This window comes from Carica papaya, chromosome 9, assembly GCF_054855325.1.
Source record: "Carica papaya isolate Zhongbai chromosome 9, ASM5485532v1, whole genome shotgun sequence".
NCBI classification, from domain to species: Eukaryota; Viridiplantae; Streptophyta; class Magnoliopsida; order Brassicales; family Caricaceae; genus Carica; species Carica papaya.
In genome coordinates, this window is record NC_142317.1 from 24,597,626 (window position 1) to 24,613,651 (window position 16,026).

The 16,026-nt window shown below is 33.9% G+C and overlaps 2 protein-coding genes across 2 annotated transcripts; one reads left to right on the forward strand and one right to left on the reverse strand.

The window, feature by feature from the left end:
- The first annotated feature begins 4,824 nt into the window (after positions 1-4,824).
- LOC110816832 (ADP-glucose pyrophosphorylase family protein) lies at positions 4,825-11,165 on the forward strand. The gene is made up of 15 exons (XM_088210976.1): positions 4,825-5,243; positions 5,581-5,678; positions 5,788-5,888; positions 5,977-6,055; positions 6,210-6,270; positions 6,471-6,517; positions 6,632-6,724; positions 6,890-6,980; positions 7,209-7,257; positions 8,505-8,621; positions 9,079-9,226; positions 9,579-9,671; positions 9,776-9,844; positions 10,727-10,769; positions 10,870-11,165. Exons 1-15 carry the CDS (start codon positions 5,186-5,188, stop codon positions 10,968-10,970), a joined length of 1,248 nt encoding a protein of 415 aa, XP_088067102.1. The 5' UTR covers positions 4,825-5,185; the 3' UTR covers positions 10,971-11,165.
- A 500-nt stretch (positions 11,166-11,665) lies between these two features.
- Positions 11,666-15,806, reverse strand: DEL1 (DP-E2F-like 1). Its single transcript, XM_022045143.2, has 11 exons — positions 15,580-15,806; positions 15,419-15,486; positions 15,276-15,328; positions 15,113-15,190; positions 14,960-15,013; positions 14,558-14,672; positions 13,748-13,815; positions 13,585-13,657; positions 13,434-13,495; positions 12,915-13,308; positions 11,666-12,143 (listed from the first exon to the last, which is right to left on the reverse strand). The coding sequence occupies exons 1-11, from the start codon at positions 15,654-15,656 to the stop codon at positions 12,052-12,054; spliced, it is 1,134 nt and encodes a 377-aa protein (XP_021900835.1). The 5' UTR covers positions 15,657-15,806; the 3' UTR covers positions 11,666-12,051.
- Between the last annotated feature and the right edge of the window lie 220 nt (positions 15,807-16,026).

A 16,026-nucleotide genomic window follows, 5' to 3' on the forward strand; every position in this document is an offset into this window, starting at 1 on the left:
CAGAGTACTCTGCAACAGAGAAATTTTATTCTTCAAGGTCCTATGACAGAATCACATACAAAAAGATGCTACATGGGAGCTAGAATCGAACTTTAAAGTCCAATATCACCAATTGTTCGACAAAGTGAGAGAATGACAAATTTGAGGGACCAAATTTGTTCTTAAGGGGGAGAGAGTTGTAATACCCGGGTCCAGAATTTGGCTGATGATCAATTTTAGCATTTCAAAAAAAATTAGAAAAATATTTTTAAATTATTTTAATTTTATTTTATTAAATTATTTGAGAAAAATATGTTATAGACATAATTGAATGCAATTTTAGAGAAAATGCGTGAAAATTTAAGTTCGATGGTGTTTTTAAAAGAAAAATTAGAAATAAGGGGTCAAAATACAAAAAAAAAAATTCGGCCACGTGGGACAGCCCAATTAGCAGTCCCAACGAACTAAAGCACGCTATATGGCAAAACACGCTGATGTCTGCGCCATAAGGGAGACCACGCGGGCGATCTGCATACCCAGCAATCCGACGGCCCAGGTTCGATCTCGCACGCGTGAACGACTCAGATTCATTCCTTTTTTATGCGCGATCGGACGGACAAGATCAATCACGATGAATGATCCATATTTTTCCACACAATCGATCTAAACAAGTAACGATAGGACAGCTCTCCTCGCTCCACATTGACGTGTATGGACGGTTCAGATCAACGAGGGGTAAGTATATAAATAGTGCGTTGTAGGGGAACCTCAACCCTAGCCGCCCTACCCTCGCCAGAGAAAAAGGACCAGCCACTAGAGAAGAAGACCGACCCCTGGCCGCCGCCGCACTGGAGCCGCCGTCGACCACCAAAAAAGGTAAAATTCTCTCCTACCGGCTTGGAATTCAATTTTGAGTCTTTCCATAACCATATTGGAGTAAAAGGGGCGACGGGTGAGCCAAAAATCATGGGCAAAGCCGCCGTGGCCGGAACCCTAAACCCCCTCCAATAAGCCCCTTTTCGTTTTTCGTTTCACGTAATTTTTCGACCATTGTGTTCACAGTCCCTTTTTATGCAGATTAGCCAAAGAAGAAACCTCAACCGCAAAGGAGAACCGGCAAAGCTGCCGCATCCGGAGACCCCCCCCCCCCATCAGTAAGTTTGGTTTTTTTTGTAATTTTTGGCCAACCAAGGCCCCCTAACGTATTTTTTCGTATGGGTACATGTAAAATCGGCCAAAATTGACCAAAATCAGCCAAAACCAGCCAGGTCGAGGCGAACCGCCGCTGTGGATGGTGGTGCCGCCATGTCGGAATCCTAAAATTGGTCGGAAAGGATTTTCGACACCGATTTAGGATTTTTGGGGTATTTTTAATTATGTGACGAGTTTTTTTATTTCTGTAAAAAAATTCAGAAACTTCGAGACCCGTTTAGAAGGCGTAGTAGACAGTGCAACATCTTAAAATACTGATCCGGGTAAGGATCCCTCACTTTATTCCATGTTACGGTAAATAGAGACTTAATAATTGATAATTGTGTATTTTGTAAAAACTAGAAAAATCCTAACAATAATTACAGGTCACTAATGGAGCTGAAAAACTAGTCAATGTACGTTTGTCCTAAACTCGTCTATATTGCCTATTTATTTTTCTGTACGACCTAAATTGCTTGTTGTTCTGTCATATAATTTAAATTATCACATTTAATCGCTTTCTTGTTATTGATTGTCTAATTGTAATTCTTATCTGATTGACTGAGTTGAAAATAAAGGTCCTGAGTACGTTTCTTGGTTATTAAGGTATAAAGTTGTATTATTTGCATAAATATATTTTAATTAATCTGTGAATATGATATGAGAGATTGGTATGCACTTGGTGTTTGTTTGTTGATGAAGATCTTTATGTGAAAGGCTTATTAGGTATCCTGAGAAAGGGCGGACGAGCCCGGTACATAAGAAACCCTACCGTGAACTTACCTTAGTCGGATGAGGCTGGGAAGTTTAATACCAAAAAGATTTGGAAGATATAGTTCACCCTCATACCGGACATGATATCGAGGCGATGGAATGTTTGGTGCCCATTACCGGACGGGGTATGGGGATAGCTGATTAATTAATAAATTTGAATATTTAGTTCACGCATAGGAGGACATCCCTATAGGTCCCCAGGGGTACCAGTAAGCAGGTAAGAAAGAAAAATTATCCTTTTTTATTCACTTGTGCATGAAATTAAAAAATTGTATGGATATAGGTTTTCATAGGTTGATTTTTAGAAAACTCATAATGGTAAGTATGGAATAAACGATTTTCTTCATGATTAATGAATTTACTTAAATTAAGGGCTCCATTAGTTATTTTGTAATTTTTATCAACCTTTGTTTTTCGTATCATTGATTAGTGTGATATTCTTACTAGGCTAGTATAGTTCTCCCTTCTATTAAGTATTTCAAATCAAGAGGACCAAGATGCAAATCCGATCAGCAAGAAGGTTGTCAGTAGTTTACCTCCTAGACCCCTTCAAGAGCTAGTGGAGGTTAACTCCTAGGATATCTATTTATTTGTTTTAAAACATTTATTTACTTCTTTTTACGAGCCATTACAGTAGAGACATTCTCGTATACTATTGGGCATTCTTCTTTATTATATAAGGAATGTAAACCCTAACATTATTATTCGTTTTGGCATTTAAATCATAAATTCATTTCTATTTAAGTTTCGGCCCTTTACAAAATCAAACCAAATTTAATAGTGTCATTAAGATGAATTTCTAAATTTATTTGTTGGAATATTGAAGATAATAGTTTTTGATTAAGTAATTAGAAGAACAATTTGAGAGATAATTTGCGCACATGTATGAATCTCGCTTAAGAAAACTTTGTAGTTGATACTTCATTAGGTGATCAATATAACAAGATTGCTCAAGCATGAGATGTGACTATTGATATGTATAAGGTCAACTTCAACTATCAATTTTTTATGATTTCATTTCAAACGAGTTTCAAACTTTTTTAACTTATATTTAAGCTTTTGTCATAATTAGAACATGAACCTTACAATTTATTCTCCATGATTATTTCGAATGGGTCCTCTAGCTATTACATTATTAGGGTTATCTCTTGTAAAAACATTTATATTAAATTTTGAACTAATCTATCAAAATAACTTCTACTCTCACACATGAATATTTACTAAGACCCCTCAGATTAAATTAAAGGATATGTTAGTAGACTAGCATCATGAAACTTTATCATAAACTTGATGAATTTTATACTTTAAAGAATTATGTTGTATTATATGTAGTCATGTATGAAATTATTTTTTTTTTTAAGGCTTACCATATGTTATGAGATATGTATCAAATTTCACTATTATATCACAAATGCGTGACTTTTTAAGTTACTTCTCTCATTTATTAAAAAATATTTAAAAAATTACATTAGAAATGATTTTATAAATTTAGAAACTAAATTATTAAAAGAAAAAAGAGACAAATCATAACATAGTTTATGAATGAATAACCAAATTAATCATTCATCTAATTTTGAATGGGGGGTTTCATATACAATTAATTGAAGGACTTAAAAATTAACAAAATAACTAAATTATAACATTTATTACAAAATCAAAACAACCAGCTAGTTGAAAACTCAAAGACCAAAACAAAAAAAAACAAAAAACAAAAAAAAACGAAATTTCGTATGAAAAAATGCATTTGTTTCAGTTTAGAGCAATGTAAAAGTAAGATCTTGATTTTATAGTTGTCCTCCAATTTTACTTCAATATTTTAAATAACTCCTAACTTTTTAAATTTTTTATAAAAAAAAATAGTCGAAAATATAACTACAACTTTAACAACATATCATTAAAATAACTTGGTAGTCACGTATATCTAGTTTATATGTATATATATATATATAATCATTTTATTTATTATATTAAAACTCTTATGCTTAAAATTAAAAAAAAATTATTATATTTATATATGATGATTAAAATCTTTCTGTCGGAATAACAACAAATATAAAAAATATGATTTTTTTTTTTTTTTTTTGCTTTATTTGATCAAAAATAATTTAGCAATTTTGGCTAAAAAAATATTAAAACTATTATCTTATAAAACTATATTAAATGAAGCTTTTAGTTCAGAAAAGATTAATGAACAATTAATTCTTTCATTCCTCTATTCAGACATGAGCTTGAGCCTTGAATTATACACTCCTTGTTATAAGATAACCAATAAAAAAAATTTCAAAATAATAAATAAAGTTAGTTTGACTAATAAAATTAAGTGGATGAAAATATACACATATATATGTGTGTGTGTGTATATATATATATATATATATATGTATATAACACGTGTAACTGTTACATCATTTTCTTAGCAAGGCGTTACTAGTATGGCATTGAGGTGTTATTAAAGTGATAGATATACTAATTGATATTCTAAAATAAAAAATAAAAACTAACACTATTGACATGGATGGTTTTAGGAAAAGCAAAAGTGATGTGGTAGATCCTAATTAACACATCACAGTTTGTACTTAAAAAATGAGCATGGCCATATCAGTTCATTTCTAATTGGAGTCATGTTGATCAATTTTAGATTTAAGAAAGAAAGAAAGAAAAAAAAAAAAATCATTTAAATATAACCCAACTATACATATATTTTTAAATTTGATTTGTAAAAAATCCACCCTTTGTCAAATTAGGCAAAAGAACATGCATTTGATAAACCCATCCAGATATTGCATACGTTCAAGTTTTTACATTAAATTGAATAAAATTAAAAAGTAAGTTAAAACTAAATTTTTACATTAAAAAATTCATGAATTATTTCAAAAATCAATCTAAAACCTTTATCATCAGCTGAGTAGTATCTCAGATATGTGTCTCATCCTATTCCGTATTCTTACAGATATCACCTTCTCCGCCCACCCTGTTCTCAATCTTCTGCAATTTTCTAACCATACATTAGATCATAACTCTCTATGTCCCTTTTATTATCTGTTGGGAAATGGTCTGCTGTTTCTCTCTGTAGTAGAATATGCTGATTTACGTAAAGGGTATATGCATTTGTGTCTCGGTTAAAGCGTGAAGTTACAGTATCTTTTGTATCTAAAGGTTTGAGCTTTTGGTATTTAAGCACTATTGGGGAGCTGGGGCTTTTGCTTTTCGAGATCCGGGTGTTGGGTTTATTTGATTGGAGATGGGAAGCTCAGAGGAGAAGGTGGTTGCTGTGATCATGGTGGGCGGACCCACTAAAGGTATTCAGAATTTTCTTTCAAGAACTTTGATTAGAATTTGGTTCTAATGTAAGTGCCATGATCAGATTCGTCTGTTTTTCTCTTTCGAATTTTTCAAGTGTCCTCTGCAATGAACAGATCTTCGTTTGCTCTTCTTTGATTTTCATTTTGTTTGTTAGAAAGTCGAGTTTTGGAACAGGGTAATAGTCTGAATATTGTAGAACGAGAAACCCATCTAAACCATATATTATGGTTTAATATGTGGAGGCTAATTTCTGGATTGGGAATATATGTTACCTTTTTTTTGTCTTGTTTGAAAATAGAAAGGATGTTTTTAGAATGGTGGAATGTTTTACAGGTACTAGATTCCGGCCATTGTCTCTAAATATTCCAAAGCCTCTATTTCCTTTAGCCGGACAAGCAATGGTTCATCATCCAATTTCTGCTTGTAAGAGGGTATATTCTTGAGTCCATTTAGACAAAAATCAACAATTGATCTCTAGTTCTTTTGCTTTTTTGGTTTGACTAGCTTATTGAATAATGGAGATTGCTATCTCAACTGTAGATTCCAAACCTAGTACAGATCTATCTGGTTGGTTTTTATGAGGAGCGTGAGTTTGCATTGTTTGTCTCCTCCATCTCCAATGAACTAAGAGTCCCTGTCAGGTAACTTCTTGGCTTTCCCTTTATTAATTCATATTCTTAATCTTTTGCTATGTTTATTTGTCATTGAATCTGTTCATACTGCTATTAGATACCTGAAGGAAGACAAGCCACATGGTTCTGCTGGTGGACTTTATAACTTCAGAGATCTGATTATGGAAGACAACCCGGTGTTTATTTTAACCCTATTGCTTCAGTATTCTGAATTTTAAAAGCTTGAGATTTTCTTTGCATATTATGCTCTAGATGTATAGACCATAATTTGTTGTGTTGGTTATTTTTGAGCTTAACACCTTGTAGTGATTCTTAATTATCTTGTTGCAGTCTCATATCTTCCTGCTCAACTGTGATGTTTGCTGCAGTTTCCCTCTGCCAGAGATGCTTGGTAATTCTTGTTCATTCATTTCTTTAATTGATTTTAATTTTTACAAATTCGTGGGGAACACAAGCGTGTGCATGTTGTTTACTATTTAGAAAGTGAAGAACTTCACTATTTCTGTAGCATGCATGCCTAAATGGGATTCATGCCTAAATGTTTCTCTTGCAGAAGCTTTAATTTCTGCCTTTTGCCTTTATTATCTGCAGAAGCTCACAGAAGATATGGTGGGATGGGAACTCTCCTAGTGATCAAGGTTGATCATGACATATACAGCATCTTTTGCATAGGCAGATCTACTAAAGCTTGATCTGTCTAAAAAATTCTTTGTGTTTGCCTCGTATATATTTTAACCTCATTTCTCTTTTAGGTTTCTGCTGAATCAGCTAGCCAGTTTGGCGAATTGGTAGCCGATCCGATCACAAATGAACTCTTGCATTATACAGAGAAACCTGAAACTTTTGTATGTATAGAATTCAAGATCCCTACTACTTAACGTAATGTCATGCTTTTGATATTTTTTTGGATAATTATTTGTTTTCAGCTTTGAATTTGTTGACTTCTCTGTTCCTCATTTCATTGTTTCTTTTATTTTTTTCCTTGGTCTTGACACTACGTCGAAATGCAGGTAAGTGACCGCATAAATTGTGGTGTATATGTATTCACTCCAGATATTTTTACTGCCATCCAGGGTGTTTCCTCCCAAAGGAAGGATAGAGGTCAGTGAAATGGAACCTATCATTTGAGTTCTCCTGCTTCCATTGAAGTAGATCGAGTTTACAAGTTTTCCTCATTATTTCTTGTACGTGTAAATCGAGGTCCAAATTCTTGAAATGTGCAACTTAAAATACTACATCCTGGCCATCTCTAATGTCTTCTTATCCTTCCAACAATATGCAGCATCAATTTTAACTATGTTGACACCTGAACCGTATTTTTATTTGCAGCAAATCTAAGACGTGTATCCAGCTTTGAGGCCCTGCAATCAGCAATGAGGTTTGTCCTTGCACTACCTCCAAACTTTTAGTAGTCCATGAAAACTTAACCTGTGGTATTCTTGTTTGCACTTATCCTCAAGCACAATGACTTATGTTTTTTGCCAGTAATACCTCCTTCACTCGTGCTCTTGCCTGTAAGGTTATATGGTTTAGCAGGTTTTCTGCTAATTTTCCTTGTTTTTTTCTCTTTTTTTTCTTTGGTTCAATTTTATTATTTCATACATTTGCAAGTTAGACGTTGAAGTAGCTCTTTTATTTTATGAAGCCAACATCAGGTTTCTTATCGAAGGAAAAGTGAATTGTTCTTTATGGATTGACTGACACCAAAACATCATCTTATGGAATTATCTCTATATATTTAACTTGGTGATAAGATTGGATTGCTTGTCACCCTACCTAAATCAGTTTCTAATGCATGAGTATCTGCTACTGGAGTATGGAACACATCCAACACTATATACTATATGTCCAGCTATATTCTAAGTTTTTGCTCAAATCAGCAGAATTTAGTCACTCCTATTTTATGGATAGATGTATTTTAATGTACATACTGCAATCTTTGTTTTCTACAAGATGTTGTGCATGGTTTTCAAAGTTATCTAGGAGTTTATGATCATATAAACCAAAAATATTTCTCTTTCATAAAGAATAGGGTTGAGAAAGAGAGGAGAGGTTGCAGGAGCTGAAGTGATTAGACAAGCTCTTGGATTTAAAACGGCTGAATAAAGAATTGCAAACATCAAGAACACCCATTAGTTGAGCATTTTTATGATCTTTTTTATTGTATCAAGACACTTACCACTAATCCTTTGTTTGGGGATCATAATAGAATGTGCTTCAATGTATAACAACATAGTCACTTTTTCCTAAATGATATCTTGACATTTGACTGTAGGACTTGCTAGATGCATTGCTGGAATGTGATTCACCAAAATTTTGAAATTGGTTCCTGGGTTTTGACTGGGGTTCACATATACTATTGCTTGAATTAAAATTGATATGAAGATAATTGATGCACTAGGAATGGCATTGAAGTTTCATATACAGATATAATAATTGGACTGGAAATTTTGGTTGAGGCTGATTGGAGTTTAAGTTTCAGTTAATGACAGATGATGCTCCATTTGGTTTAGCTAACAAATATTGTGGGATATTTTCGCTGCAGAGATTCATTTAGATAATCATCTGTTAGATTGAATTTCTGAATTCATTTTAGCAATTTCCTAAACTAATTTCCTTCAACAGGAGTCTTCCTACAGATTTTGTGAGATTGGACCAAGACATCCTGTCGCCTCTTGCAGGGAAGAAACAGTTTTATATTTACGAGACAATGGATTTCTGGGAGCAAATTAAAACTCCTGGGTAAGACCATATATATTTGAGATGTTATTTCACTTTGTTTCCCCTTGCTGCTCCCTGGTCAGGAAACTGAAAACACAAAGATTCCATTTGATTCAATTCCTATTCTATTTTCCTTTCATTTCTCATTCTAATCTCATATTAGTCTTAACATAATGAATTAGAACATGGTTTTCTTATATTTAATTTCACCTCCACCCCAAGCTTGAATTTCTTGGAGGAAGTTTAATTCCTGCAAATCAAAGTGAAGATTGAATTCTCATTGCCAACAAAGAAGATGGGGTGAGATGAGACATAAAAACTTGTTTTGATATATAAAGACTAATATAAAAATTAGGGGTAAAATCTAAATGGAAATGGGATCAGAATTGGAAACAAACAGGCCATAACAGAACCTAAAATCTTGTAATAATAAGGGCCCTTCAATGTTGTAACCTATGTTTTCAATTTCTGAATGCAGAATGTCTCTAAAGTGTTCTGCTTTATATCTTGCCCAATTCCGGTTAACCTCTCCCCACCTTTTGGCTAGTGGGGATGGAACAAAGAGCGCAACTATTGTTGGCGACGTTTATGTGCATCCATCGGCAAAAGTTCATCCAACTGCTAAGGTAGTTTCTTCATCATTTAAATCACAAGCTATGTGCATGCTAGAAAAATCATTTCTAGGGTATACTGTCTATTCAATGTACTGTGTTACTTGATAAATGGAAACTTTATAATCATCGTGTCAATTAGCAAATTGGGCCTTATTTATAGAATTTGTTGTATTTGCTCTCTTTAACCATCTTTCTTCTGCCAGGTCTGATTAATATGAACCTTCTCAGCTTGCTGAATGAATTAAAACAAGTTAAATGTTCATAGGCCTAAGATGCAACTTTTTTGTTTATTTTAATGGCCATACACGCTCCTTTTTCTCCTGGTTATATCATCTATTTAATTATTCTTAATGCCATGGAACAGATTGGTCCAAATGTCTCTGTATCTGCCAATGCTCGAATTGGAGCAGGTGTAAGGCTTATGAGTTGTATCATCCTTGATGATGTTGAAATCATGGTATGCAGCTAACTTAAAGGATTTGAGAACTGCAAGTTAATTTGGAAAAGAGAAGGTGCATAATTTTTCTTAAGCATGAAAAACATCTTTATTCTATTTCCCAGGAAAATGCGGTTGTTTGTAACTCTATCATTGGTTGGAAGTCTACTATTGGAAGATGGTCGCGTGTTCAGGCAAGTTTTGGTTTAGTTACCTAATTTTGGGATCACATGGATGACTAACAAAGACAATAGGAATTGTTATTTTCAATACATGAATTAGCTTGCATCCATAGAACACTTCCCCTGACATAGATAATTGATTAATAGCGGTTATGATTGTATCCAAGAGTTAAAAATCCTATTCCTTATTAGGGTTGGAGATGAATTCGTAGAAGCAGCAGTATATTGGTACAGAAAAGATGTATATTTTTCCAAAATCAAAATAACAATTGACTTGAAAAAATAAAGATTGTAATCATCTTGTTTTGTTATCCTGTAACAAAACTAAGCCAATTAGTTGGCAAAAAGAGGATAAAGAATCCATTTATAAGTCTACTTGTTTAAAAGGTACCCATATTGTCTTAAAACAATAACATCAAAATATTACGTATACTTTTCTTGTGCAATTATATGTCATAATGCCACAAAGATGGCATTGAATGTTAGTTTATCTTAGAAAGGGGTTTTTTGGGTCAGTCTGCGACTGTGAAATAGCTAGTAGACTCTCTGGTGAAACTCTTTTGATGGAATACTTGCCCAAAAAGATATTGATTATGCTAAGTTTATAACAAATAAACTGGTCTGTGGAACACAGTTAGAAACTTTACACTTGGTTCTACTATGAGAAACTAATGAAATTTGGAATATGTTGTTTTAGTTCTATGTAAAATTCATTTGCAGTTGAATTTTTATCTTCTCTTAATTGAACTACGAATATATTTCTAATAGATTCAACAATTTTTTCGCGAATAATTTTGCTTTCCGTGCATTCTCTAGAGACCTGGATTTATAAGATTCCCACTCTACAAACTTGTCTGATTTGGCAACTTGTCTGAATTTCATTGCTTGTCACAGGCTGATGGAGATTACAATGCAAAACTTGGGGTCACCATTCTTGGTACTTAAAATTGTCGTGTTTCAATTTTTTTTTTTTTTTTGGTCATGAGGAATTATAGATAAATTCACAGTGGATTCTGATATTCATCTGTCTGAATCAGGGGAAGCAGTGGCTGTTGAAGATGAAGTAGTGGTGACTAACAGCATTGTTCTTCCAAACAAGACTCTAAATCTTAGCGTTCAAGATGAGATTATTCTATGATAGAGAGGTATACACCCATTACAAGTTCTCTTCACCATCTATCCGCAGTATTAAAGCGATTACACCCACATGTTTTGTTTTTTCTCAAATTTGGACAACAAAAAGCTTTGAAGTCAAACGTTCTTGTAAAGTAAGTTTTAAAGTATTAAAGTAGAATCCTGAAAATGGTAATGACAATATTGCTTATTCATTTTACTTATGTTTAAAGAGAAGGAAAAAATTTTGGTACAATTTGTTTCAGTTTGAATCTACAGGTTTTTCACCACTTTTATTATTATCTGTAAGTTAAAGAGTGTTAGGACCCAAATTTAACATGTAACTTGTCAGAATTTTAATTTTGGTGGAAGAAAAGTTGTATTTATGGTAAAAATTGAGAAATAAAGAGATAGATGATTGAATATAAAGTAGTAAGGCGGAAAAAGGATTTAGAAAGAAGAGAAGGTTCGGTTGTTGATTTCCTGCGACCGGTTTCACGGCCTTCTCTTTGCACCCCGTGCGATTCTCTGCTTTCTGAGTTGATTTACTACATAACTTAATTATTACTAAATCAGCAAAAGAAATATCCCTATGAGCTTCTAAAATGTTAACATGTCTCCGAGAATAGTGTATTCCTTTGTATAAGGAATGAGGGAAACTCCAACAAAAGAAATATTAGAAAGGAAAAAATGAACTTCTTCCCATGCAATATTCAGGAATTTTAACATGCAACAAACTTTTTAACTAAATATAAGAGAAGCATCAACACATTCATCAATCATATTTACAGCTCATCTGTGCTACTGAAGCGCCTTATTGCATAAGCAGAAAGCTGCCCAACAGCTAATAATGAAACCTGCAGTTCTCTATCACTCGCTTCAAATGTAAAGTAACAAAAAAGAATTACTCGAAAGCACTGGAGGGGTAAAAATAGCATTACAACAAATCAAGTATGCTTGAACAAGGCCAGACTAGGCTAGGTTGGTGTGCAAAGAGATTTATGCACAACATTTTCCATCTGTCACAAGAAAAATTAGATGAAGGTAAAATGGTATCCTCAAAACTGTACTCAACTCTTTTAGAATCAGAAATCAAAAATGGTGAATCAGGGAATCCCTTGTGTTGGTTTCTTCCCAGCAACTTCACTATACCACAATTTCCATGCATCCATGTAATGGACAAAAAGCTCTCTGAGAGCTGCAAAACCACCAAAGAAACTTTCCTATCAAGATAATGTGAGGCAGATGTTTAGCTACATAAGTTACTTGAACCATATCACTTCAAGCAAGCAATTTATCTTACCAGAAAACAACGTGGGATATTTAAAAAACGCACATTTAAAAAGAACCACTCCCTATAATGGAATGAGTTACCCATTGTAAGACACAAAGAATATAACTAACTACCACATTTAAAAATATTACTGAAACATATGATAACATGTGATTTTAAGCCTCGGGATTACTCACTATACCAATAAAATCGATAATAAGCTAACAAGTAGATACACATAAATAATATACATACATAGGTACGTACATCCGCTTCAAGAATAGTTTCAGAATTTAATCCCTACTCTTTCAGGGCTTTGAGGATGCACATTCATAGCATATAAACATACACTTATTTTCATATGTATGTATCTAGAGAAGAGGATAGATGACATATTTACTTCGTATAAGAAGCATATTTAGGGGAAGGCCGAGACATCAAACTTTAGCTGGATAAGGATTATCTAGTAAAATGACTTAAATAAACATGTTCCGGATGGGTTTCTACCATACATCCAAACCTTATAAATGACTACTATCAGATTGACGACATTTTGCAAAGGTCGGGTGCTTTTGAAGTGAAGGTGGATGAAGTTTTAAAGACTTCTTCAATTTTTTGACACTGTAGGTAATGGGACCATAATGCAGGAACCTAATAAATTATATCATTCAGGTTCTGGATCTCTTTCAATATTACCTTGATTATGGTATTGAGGTTTGTGAGTGGAAGCAAGATTCTCCAAGTCAAGAACCTGATTCGCGTTATTCTCCAGACCGCCCGATTTGGGAATACCAACGGGAGCAAAAGGACCAAAGTGGTAGCTCTTTGAACCCTGTCGTGAATCTGACTCCAATTTACTTCTATTAACCAAACTCTCAACGGTCGGTTGTTTTTGCATCTTCAAACTCGGGTTCATATGGTCGTCGATTGAAAACTCAACTATACTTTTCTTACAACTGATGTTTGTGACATCAGTTCCGAATGCCCTTTTCCTGGACTCAAGTACCAAAGCATCCCTAGATGTATTCTCCGATTTCCCTCCGAAACCCAACCATCTAAATGCTGGCTTCCGAGTGTCTGATGTATGGGTCTGGACACCAATTAAAATGTTGTGATTTTACCGAAGTAAAGATCAAATTGGTGAAGGTTTAAGAACTTAAAAAGTGATTATCAGTCTAACTTCCCAAGCAGAAATTGTTGGCAAAGATGCATTACCTTTTCTATAAGATTCATCGAAGACAGCACGTTTGCAATATCGTACAATCGCCTCACTTTTGCTGTCAAAGCATAACATTGGATGTTAATCACAGACCTCTACATGGACCACTTCAAAAGGGTAAATAAAAAGAGAAGTAAAGAATTATACTTCGCATAATAGATGTATTATGGGCATCACCAAGCAATAACCGTGCAGCCTCGTCAAGGGAAATCAGATTAGCCTGAAGATGTAGGCAAGCCATACTAGTGAGTAGTTTCATCACAAATCAACACTAGTTTTAGATAAACAATCATTTGAATTTTTTACTTACATCAGTACAAACGAAGAGTTTCACAAAATTTTGTGTAAGAAGCCCCAGAGATTTCTCTCTTCGGTTATCTATCAAAATACAGAAAGGTTATTATTAATTTGATTATTAAAACACAGAAAAGTTGAACAATTTTGATCAAACTGCTAAACTGAACCGTCGTTGCTTGTTCATTGACTTGTTTTATCTCCAACTTTAATTTTGGTCTTAATTTATTATTTCAATAAACCAAAATTTTGATTTAGTTAATCAGATAATATATTTCAGAGAACAACTAAACCTATCAACTGATATATGAATAACAAATATATGTCATAATAATTAATCAAGTAGTTGTCTTGAATTCTGATTTTAATTAAATTAATATGTTTAGTGCTTGTTTGAGCTTTGAATTTTAAAAACAGACTCTCAGACTTTATTCATTTGGTTTTTGCCAAATTACACATTGACTCACCTGCCAAATCTTTATTTTTTTTCTTTTTTGAGAACTCCAAATCTCTAAGTATAGATAATAAAGACACATACTTTTTCATAAAGTTTTATTTGCTCAAATATTTTATTTCTTATAGCTCCAGGACTCCAACGGAATGGACCACTAAGCCTCTTTGTCATTATTCTGTTTGCACTAGATGTTTTTAGATTTGTAAATAAAAATTATATACTTAGACACGGTTGTTTATTATGAAACTTTTAAAGTCAATTTGATTTGCAAATTTAATCGATACGTGGTTTGGACACTTGGTGATTTATGTAACTAAGGATAGCCTACCAACGAAACATGGTTGGAAAAAAACGAGTGCAAAAGAACTGTACCCATTTTGGATGAAGCTGAAGGCTTTAGAACAGAGCTAGGTTTTGAGCCATCATTCTGGCTTCCAGTGTTGGGGTTGGATAGCCCTTCATCATCATCTTCATCATCATCTGAGATCTGAAAGAAGAGACGACAAAATACACTAAGCATCAATCAATATGAAAACCAAACTTGGAAAACAATGTTGAAAAAAAAAATTGAAAAATTGAACGGTTTGTTTGGTTCCCTTTAAGTTCTACTCATAGTTAATTTGTAATTCTGATTTCATACCACCTTGATATTGTAGTTATAAATATAAATATTAATATGAAACATTAGATATGAAAAAAAAAAAATCAAAATCAAACCAAACAAGTCCTAAATTGACCTATGTTGGCGTTACGATTTCTTTCAAATTTACCTACCTTTGCGTTACTGTTCCCATCAAAGCTATGTAGATTATCCTTCAACCCTTCATCCTAAAATAGGTCCAAAAGAGAAAATCAACAAGAATGAGCCAAAATTTTCCTTTTTTTTTCAATAAAACAAACTGAAAGAAAAACAGAGAGAATTATTACCTTTAGCTCCTTTAGAGCTTTAGGAATTGCATCAAACCCTTTCCATGTGTACTGATTCTTCGCCCTTCTCGTAAGAACCTAAAATTCACCAAAACATCCTGATAAGCCAAAAAAAAAAACTAAAATTCGCAAAAACAAAGGGAGGAAATTAAAGAAATCTCACTCCAACGCTTTCCAGCACGTTAACAATATCATAGATCCGCCGTCTCTCAACTCCTACCAATACAAACAAATCAGATACCAAACAACCGCAACACAAAAAAACCCAAAAAAAAAAACCATGAATACACAGAGTGAGATGGAGACCTAGTTTCGTTGCGGCATCGTCGAGGCCAATCAAATCGATGCCCTCTCGATTGTACAATGTCAAGAAACTGCAAAACAAGAAAAACAAAAAATCAAATCAAATCAAAGTGAATTAGATAACCTAAATCGTAATCCAGAAATAAAATAAGAGGTGTGCTTACTTGGTGCACAACAGGCCTAATGATTTCTGCTTCCGGCTGTAGGCATGGTGGCGGGAGGCTGAATCGTAAAGATTCATGGTGCAAGGGGAGAGATCTGAGAGAGGTGAGTGAGAATCGTAAAGAACCTTATAGTTGGGAAATGGAGGGAACAGGGGAGAGAGAGAGAGAGAACCGTTAAGTGGAGAGAGATGAAGGCGGCGTTGACTGATGGTGATGGGCGGGTAAAAATTTTTGAAGAGGAGGGAGATTGGAGTTTTTGGAGGGACTAGGGGGGATTTTTCTTTTGTTTTGAATGTTTAAAATTACGGGGCAATATCCGCGCCAGAACGCTGCCGTTTTCTACTTTTTATCTTCGACATTACTATTTTACCCTTGTCCCACGTGCTCTTCTGGCTCCTGATTCCTGAGCCATAATTTTTTATTTGGAATTTCCGACTGTGGCTTAAC

Coding starts and splice junctions, on each gene's coding strand:
- LOC110816832 (XM_088210976.1), top strand. CDS start 5,186: ATGGGAAGCTCAGAGGAGAAGGTGGTTGCTGTGATCATGGTGGGCGGA. Junction 6,271..6,470: donor CCCTCTGCCAGAGATGCTTG/GTAATTCTTGTT, acceptor TATTATCTGCAG/AAGCTCACAGAAGATATGGT. Junction 9,227..9,578: donor AAGTTCATCCAACTGCTAAG/GTAGTTTCTTCA, acceptor GCCATGGAACAG/ATTGGTCCAAATGTCTCTGT.
- DEL1 (XM_022045143.2), bottom strand. CDS start 15,656: ATGAATCTTTACGATTCAGCCTCCCGCCACCATGCCTACAGCCGGAAG. Junction 13,816..14,557: donor TTCAGCTTCATCCAAAATGG/GTACAGTTCTTT, acceptor GTATTTTGATAG/ATAACCGAAGAGAGAAATCT. Junction 12,144..12,914: donor ACCTCAATACCATAATCAAG/GTAATATTGAAA, acceptor GTGGTTTTGCAG/CTCTCAGAGAGCTTTTTGTC.